At 40.2% G+C, this 8530-nt stretch overlaps 1 protein-coding gene across 3 annotated transcripts in view; it reads right to left on the bottom strand.

Moving 5' to 3' along the window:
* The window catches only part of LOC135221050 (nidogen-2-like), a 7959-nt gene extending 2240 nt beyond the window's left edge, over positions 1-5719 (bottom strand). The window contains exons 1-9 of one of the 3 annotated variants that reach the window (XM_064258785.1): positions 5536-5719; positions 3532-3573; positions 3302-3343; positions 2965-2994; positions 2741-2773; positions 1638-1709; positions 1331-1405; positions 1010-1126; positions 1-152 (exon numbers count right to left, since the gene is read on the bottom strand). The exon at positions 1-152 is cut by the window's left edge and continues 10 nt beyond it. In XM_064258785.1, coding sequence (XP_064114855.1) covers positions 1-152; positions 1010-1126; positions 1331-1405; positions 1638-1709; positions 2741-2773; positions 2965-2994; positions 3302-3343; positions 3532-3573; positions 5536-5695 — 723 coding nt within the window. In that variant the 5' untranslated portion in view covers positions 5696-5719. The remainder of the gene's footprint in view (positions 153-1009; positions 1127-1330; positions 1406-1637; positions 1710-2740; positions 2774-2964; positions 2995-3301; positions 3344-3531; positions 3574-5535) is intronic. The other 2 variants (XM_064258787.1, XM_064258786.1) reach the window with 2 other exon arrangements.
* Between the last annotated feature and the right edge of the window lie 2811 nt (positions 5720-8530).

An 8530-nucleotide genomic window follows, 5' to 3' on the forward strand; every position in this document is an offset into this window, starting at 1 on the left:
CGAATCCTTCTGGGCAAATCCAGGAGGGCAGATACAGGTTTTTCCATCTCCCTCGGACGGTGGGTTGCAGGAGCAGCTGTAACTCCCGACGGAGTTCCTGCATGTTGCCAGGGGGCTGCACTCGTCCTTCCCTTGGGCGCACTCGTCGACGTCTGTTCGGGAGGCAATGATTATTAGTTTTGAAGAAAGAGGCCTTGCGGAATGTCCCTTTCTTTTGTTCTGAGGGAGGGAAACTGAAGTCCTTTTAGGAGACAAAGTTGACTTGTACTTATTTCTCAAACATACATAGGGACTTGAAATTGGTATGACTGGATAAAAACAATAAAACCCTTAAATATGTCTAAGAGATGATTACGAAACCAAACCCGTCACAAAATCAGATATAATTTGTGTATTAAAGAAGGACAAATGTTCCTTGAAGCAGGAAAGGCAGTTGAAATAGTGACTTGGAATCTATCTGTTTGATCCTATTATAGAAAGAGCTTCCATTTCCTTTAGGTGGACGAGGGTGAACTTTGAAGGGAGAAAGACCCACAAGAGACTGAAGCAATGAGCAGGGCTCAACAATCGGGAGCCTCGTGGTTGTTATGGATTGATACAGAAGTCTGAAAATGGGACACACAAAAGAAAGGACGCTGCTGTCTCAAAGATTTGCATCTGTTGGAATCGAGGAGGTCAGTCAATTTGAACGACCTCAAACTCAGGATTGTTGTTGTTAGAGGAAGACTCGAAACATTTCTCAACACTGCCTCCACATTCCTCGTGAAGTAGAATTAAAAGGGAAGAAATTTGATTCATCATGACTGTTACCATTACAAGGGGAAATGTAATTATACTGATTCTTTTCTTCTCAAAAAACAAAAAAACAAAAAAGAGCAGTGAGGAAAGAAAGGCCACTTGAGCAAAGTGATCGTTTCCTCTGGCAGTCAACGACTGATTTATGCAAAATGTAGGAGAAGAACAGAAGGAGAAGAAAGAGAACACTACAATGAGAATTTTTCTCTCTCACCTTCACAGCGCGAACCATCCCATGCAAATCCAGGAAGACATGAACATTGATATTTGAATAGCTTGTCAGCGCAAGCTTCATAATCAGTGCAGTTGTGGCTTCCATCTGAGCACTCATCTGGGGAAAAGGGATATGTAGTTAGAGAGCGGTCATTCCAGATATTCCTCAAGATAAAACTCACATAGAAAGATAAGTGAATGACTGATAGATAAACTCTTTAGAAAGGGATTCCTTGATCTAGTGGATCAGGATAGAAACATTTCAATGCAACTGAATTAGCAATAATTTTATCATTCTCTCTCAAGCATAAGTATGACTGACCTATTCCTCCAGTCTCCAACAAAGAGATGATCCCAGATATTTCCTGGCGAAGGGAAAACTCCAGTTTTTGTTGTTCTGGAAGAGAAAAATCATTCCATGAACATACCTGGAACTCATATTACGCACTTTAGATCCTATTCATACTTTTACTCGTAATATGTCTAAGTCTTATCAAAGTCCTTTACTATATTGCTTAGTTAGCAAATACAAAACTCAGTATCATTCATTTTTACTACTGACATTGGGAGATATTGCAAAAACATTCAATTAAGAATCATATAAAATCCCTCTCATATGAAAAACCTACCTGCTGATGTTATGTTCTTGAAATGTTCCAAGTCCTCCCTTCTGAGGCAGCCTTTGGTTTCCTGATGGATCCCTGGAATATGCAGGATGTACTCCAGATGAAGAATATATTATATATATATATATATATATATATATATATATATATATATATAATATATATATATATATATATATAAAGGCATAACAATCTTAATTAAACATGCATAAGTTATCCTAAAATAACAGACCCTAAATAAACTAAATGATGAAGGAGTAACTATGAAATTAATGTTATCTTTTTGTCTGGAGTCAATTCCACTGGTCGTGATCAGCCGTTCTCCTGCCATGACGTTTCAATAAGCCTGCTTTGTATGAGGCCACCTCGGTGTTCATATCATTCAATGTCATCATTCAACATAACGATGACTATTGTCTGCTTTCCACAAATGTCAGAATTGCAACTCCAGAAGCGAGTGACGAACACTGAAGAAGAAGAAGAAGAAGACGTAGAAGACGAAGACGAAGAAGAAGAAGAAGAAGAAGAAGAAGAAGAAAGAGGAAGAAGACGCTTTGCAGTTACCCCCCAATGTTTCCAGTTTCTCCCAATTATCCAGAGAGAGAAAAACAAACCCCTTTAGAAGATGCTTCAGTCACGAGGCTGACTTGAGACCTATTAAGTATGAAGACTCTATCAGATCTTTCTGCTATGATTGTAAGAGCACTGCTATCTTCCCATAGAATGGAATGGGAAAGGAAGGAAGGAAGAAAGGTGCAGGGTTGGAGTACTCTCTGTCAACAAAATCCTTCAAATCAATTACTATTAATCTGTACACTTTTTTCAATACTTAAAACGCCCCCTCCAAGTGATGGTAAGCATTCTTTCTCACTTACTTGCATTGACAGTCTCACACACTCATCCACACGCATATACAAAACGTGTGAGTCATGCATGTCCCACCCCTGGTTGCATATTCAATGTTGCATTGAAATTCTTTTAAAAAGGTGACAGTAGAAAGATGTCTGACAGAGTCTTTAGAGAGTCCAGCTACTCTTAAGCCTGGTGTTTTCAGTATAAAGGCTTTGCATGATCCTGCCATTTTCTCTGGAGAATAAGATACTCACTTTGCGGAGAGTCCTGGCTGTCAGTCGCTGTACCTGAAGAAAACGAAATAATAAACAATAGCTTATAAAGTTTGACTCTCATAACCACTTCGGAATGTTGATCAGTATATCATCAGAGTTACCTTCCGCAAAACTCTAGTTTCTTTCTTAGTTACAAATCAGTTGAAACTAAAGACACGAAACTTTCAGAAAGACAGCCACAGACATCGAGGAGTTGCAAATACCTTTCAGGTGTTCCATCTCTTGGTGAAGTTCTGGAAAGGGAAAACCAGTCTTCCTTTACAAGGCAGCATCATCAAAATACACTGGATTCTAATGAGTGGAGTAGGCTATGCTACTTCAGAATATATGGTACTGAATATGTGCTTATAGAGATATTAGAGTACAATGTGTCAGTCAAAGTTGCCTTTCTATGTGACCTCTTCTCAACAATTCTTTGCAGAAAAAATTTGGCCTAAGAAGTATGAAGCTGACACAAACTTGATTTAATTTACTTTACTCCTTAAGTAAAGAATTTTACTCTTTAGTTAAACACAAACTTGGAAAAATGACACAAATTACCTTGAAGGTTAATTTCGATGTATTGAAGTTTCTCCTGCATTTCTGGAAATAGAAAGAATTGATTGTTTGGGGATCATTCGTCTTTCTTCCTTTATAAAACACAATGCTCCTCACTTACATAACAGCAACTCCCTGACTCATACTATAAGGCAGAGAGACTCATGAAGTATAAGAAGTTGTTATGTAACAGAACATCAACATTTGGAAACAGAATATTATATAAGAATTACCTTGAAGTTTGCCTTCGACCTGTTCCTGTTTCTCCTGCATACCTGGAAAGATAAGTCATTGCTTTAAAAAAGCTTTTCTTTATCTTAAAAGAGAGAGAGAGAGAGAGAGAGAGAGAGAGAGAGAGAGAGAGAGAGAGAGAGATGCTGGAGAGTGCACAAAGGTTCTTCTGCATGCATTATAGATTTCTAGTGAGGAACAGATCATAAGGAGTCGGGGCTGACTCGGGCTTTTCTCTTCACCTGCAGTTCACTTGTGTAAGTGACGAGAGGAAACTACCCACCACTGAAGAAAACAGAAAACAGCAAAGGTATAGAAATTGAAATCAATTAAAACTTCAACGGAAAGCAAATATAGTAAGCGTGCTTGACAAATCTGCTACCTTCTTTTAAAGTATCAGAAACCAGCAAAACAAAAACTGCCATGAAGACCAGTTCATGGCTTCACACTACAAGGAACAACAGAAGGCTCCTGGTACTGGGACGTGAGGCAACGTGACAGTGCGACAGACTGTGAATGTGGAAGTTCTGCAGAGCGAGTAGCTTTCACACACTGGCGCTTTGGGTGAAGGGACCGAGTGAGCTTTAGATGAAGTTCCCTGTGGAAAATGAAACTTCATCTTCCAGTAATCTTTGTACCTGCTGAAGATCTTGACAGGCTTCAGACACAAAGACAGGAAAACTATTACAACAGCAGGAGAGATGAAGATCTGATACAGATGCCACTGATAATGTCATTTCTGTAGGTGTAGAAAACCTAACAAACAACGCCAAGTTTTATGGCTGCAGACGCCATGACACGAAGAAGATATATGCAGTAGCAGAAAAGAAAGACCTGAAGTAGCCTAATGAACACTGAGTTGAAGGCAAAACCAAGTATTGTCTGACGATGATGACTATTCAATACAGTGTTGCCTATACAAATAGAAGCAGGAACTTGGTGCAAAATATGCTCTTCTTTCCAGCGAAGGTTAACCTTACTAGCTTCACCACAGACTGGTCCTCTTAGATGGCTGGAACACCATCTATAATCAGACCCAGGGCATTATTACGAATCTGAGCAAACACTTTTGTCAGCTGAAGACTGTCAGGGAATAAAGCTCCAGGGCTTATGCGCCATGTAAACAAGAGCACTTAGCACAAACATGGTTTGTCATATATTATATGATTCCCTCCAGAACTGATAATCATATTCCCTATTCTCTTGCTAATGAAGACGAAGCCTTGATCTATTAGTCCTAGCTTCCAGGTCATGCTTGCATGTATGACTCTGAGGGCCATGAGGTCTGTCTTGGGGTACCGCATATATGAGGACAACATAATGAACTTCTGAAATTGAGTTGAAAGCCAGAGATTAATTTCATATTGCTAGAGTTATTGATAAAAATGGAACCACAATTGTAATGTAAAAATAAATAGTCAACATATAATCAACAAGGAATCAAGTTCATGACACACAGAAGTAGATTGTATGCCAACAAGAAACTGTAATGACAACACAAATCAATCAAAGAAAACTTTCTAGAAGTAAATAAGACGATGTGGAGAAGCCAGTCCACCAAGCAGAGAAAGCCATGAGTTCCAGGACTTCTTCACTCAACAAAGAGAGAGAGAGAGAGAGGAGAGAGAGAGAGAGAGAGAGAGAGAGAGAGAGCAGTAACGATGGATTCCGAGCAAGAAAGTAAGAGAACGGTGAAAATGTAAGAGCTCAGATCTAGGAGAAGACATTTCCTGTGCAAATGAAGAACCAGACTGATCTCTCTGAGGACCCTTCCCAGACGCACCTTCTGCAAAGGAAGGCGAATGGAGGCCAAAAGGAAAGTGGGCCTCAACAAATGGCAACTGACACACCCTGGAGGAGGTTGGGAGGTGAGATAGGTGAATGTGAAAGTGAATAAAAACCATGAATGGCTTATTTTACCTGTAAAGAAAGAAAATAAAGATATGAATATGTCGAGAATAAGAGTCACAAAAAACTGAAAAATGGAACATGAATGGCTGCATTACCCTTCAGCTGGCTCAAAGCTGCTTCTTGCTTCACTAAGGCTGCTTCCTGCTTCTCCAGTAATACTTCCATCTTGATGAAGAAAAGATTCTCCCATTCCTGACAATGGGCTAAATTCCCCACTGTCATGAGGAAGATCAGTACAAAAATTTCTCTCGCCATTTCTCCCACAGAAGAAACCCAGTGATTGGCTTTCCCTCGCAGCCCTGGGTCTTTATATACCCAGTTAGTTCTTAAGAGGACGCATCAGCCAGACAGTGACTCAGTCCACTGTTCAAGGACGTCGTCTCTCTGGCATTAGGCCAGAGTTCAAGTGGATGACTCAGAGGCTGGGAATGTGTGTAGCTACAGTCGCCGGTTGCGTCATCAAGGCCAGATGATTAATTAAGAAGAGCTTTGTAAACAAGCACTCCACAGGGGCGTGATAGGAGGACTTCCCGAGTGCCACTTGTGAGGCAGCTGCTTCGTTGCTCCTCGATTTTGAGGGATAAAGGAAAATGAAGAGAGATGCATTTTATTTGATAGAAATGACAATACCTATGAAAACAAGGGAAGCAGAGTTGATAATGAAGTTGTTGAGGACATTATTAGTTTCTACAGGAAATGCTTTCTTTCACATACCAAGTTTTGAGACATTTTTCGTAGATTTCTCACCCTCTCATATGTTGAGAGAGAGAGAGAGAGAGAGAGAGAGAGACTTATCATTGATTATTTTATGAAGAGTAAACCCGAACATAAACTATTCCCTGGAATCGATTAGATTTTGACATTGAAGTCTGAATTTTCTCTAAAAATCCTTAATAGAAGAAGAAGAAGAAGAAGAAGGAAAACTTCCAGAGCAACAACTATTAATTAATGATGAGACGTCTCATCAGCAGCACTAGACCCTTCAACATCTACTGCATCACCTCATTCATGCAGACTGACTTGTCTCTTGCAAGGTCTATGCAAGATGAACCGAAGGGGGGTTGTCAATCCTTATCTTCTAAGAGAGAGAGAGAAAGAGAGAGAGAGAGAGAGAGAGAGCCACTGAAGAACCACATTGTAATAAACTTGGAAATTCAAACATCCCAAAGATGAAACCAAGGAGAGATAGCCAGTGTTCAAGGGCCATACCTCTCTCTCTCTCTCTCTCTTGAGAGTTCTAGAATAATAAGGCAAACAATAGACGAGTTCCTGGATGTTTTAAATACAGGCATCAATTCGACACACGCATATATATATATATATATATATATATATATATATATATATATATATATATATATGTATGTATAGATAGATAGATAGATAGATAGATAAATAGATAGATATATGTAGGCTTGAATGTACATAAGAATGCGTGCGTGCGCACTCGTGATGCCACTACCCGCTGATAAGGGCATGAGCGTCTTAGGGGCACTATCACTAACAGACGTGCTCCTCCCCGGGTACCCTCGTAATCAGAGAACTCATTTATTGACGTTATGGGATGAATGACGTCATCATCTTCTTCACGAGAGTTCTTGGAAGTGGTTAATATCAAATGAATCGCTTATGTCATGAAGACTCAAGAAATGACGGTTTGCTTTTTCCTCTCTCTCTCTCTCATTTCTTCAGGGAATCTGCCTCAGTTATTTGTCGACTTTTATGTGACGAAAAACTAGTCTATTTAGCTGTAATATTTTGTATTCACATTTAATAAGAGTTTTTCATTTGGTATCTGGGAAACATAGAGAGAGAGAGAGAGAGAGAGAGAGAGAGGAGAGAATGATAATAAGTAGAAACTGCATCTCTACCCACAAAAAGACCGTTGTGTAGTGGAGTTCAAGTAAATATTGAGGCTGTTTATTTCCTTCCTGCTTTCGAAGGCTGAACACAAAAGCATTATTGTTTCCTGTGATTAGTTCTGCATCTAAGAGCAACGTTCCTATGAAGAACAGAAGACAGAGAGAGAGAGAGAGAGAGTCTTATTTCCAAAATACTGATCCCAATAGCAAAGAAATTTGCATCTTTCTTCGAGAACTTGAAGCTTCCTTCTTCAGTCATAAAAGAGAGTTGGAATGAATCTCTTTCTTTTGTCCTTCTTATTCTGCGCTGCTTCTGACTCCTAAGTCTGATATCTCTCTCTTTCTCTCTCTCTCTCTCTCTCTATCCATCATTTCTCCTACCATCAAATAATAATAATAATACTAATAATAATAATAATAATTATTATTATTATTATTATTATTATTATTATTATTATTATTTGGTAGAAGACCCTCTTTTAGGCAAATACTGTTAAAAAGAATGGCAGAATTAAGCGAGTTGATTTTATATATTGTTTTTTCTATTTTCCTTACAATTCGCTTCTCGGCTCAGCGATGTTTCTGAGTAACTGACCAATATTCATATTGGGAATTTTCAAAAATCATAAATGCTGAAGGTAATCTTTTATTGGAACAGGATATCAGGTCCAGGTCAAGCAGGGGTCGTCGTCAGTGCTGGTATTATTCCGTAGGCGTAGTTCAGTTCGGTGCCGGGTTCGTCTTCGGTTTAGGGGCTGGTATTGGTGCTGGTATAGCTGGTATATCTGGTATTACGTAACGTTTCGACCTTCTCGCAGGTCATCCTCGGACGAGTCGTTTGAAGAGACTGTAGGAAGGAAGTCTGTGGGGCGGTATTTATAGCGGCTCGGACCTAGAGTTGCATTCTCATTGGTCGGGCCGGTCTTGGACGAAGTCGTGGATCTCGCCTCGAAGGTCTCGGGGATTCTCTCGTGCGAGCGCCACAGTAGTGTGCCTGGCGGCATGAAACGACAGGAATTCCGTCCGTAGCAGGAATCCTGTCATCCCGTGGGGGCTCCTGATCATCTGGTATTGTCAGGGGGTCGATCGCTGCTCTCCTTCCCACCGCCGCCCGGAGAGCAGCGATCGACCCCCCGACAATACCAGATGATCAGGAGCCCCCACGGGATGACAGGATTTCCTGCTACGGACGAATTCCTGTCGTTCATCCCCAGGCCACACTACTGTG

Source organism: Macrobrachium nipponense, chromosome 2 (assembly GCF_015104395.2).
Source record: "Macrobrachium nipponense isolate FS-2020 chromosome 2, ASM1510439v2, whole genome shotgun sequence".
NCBI classification, from domain to species: Eukaryota; Metazoa; Arthropoda; class Malacostraca; order Decapoda; family Palaemonidae; genus Macrobrachium; species Macrobrachium nipponense.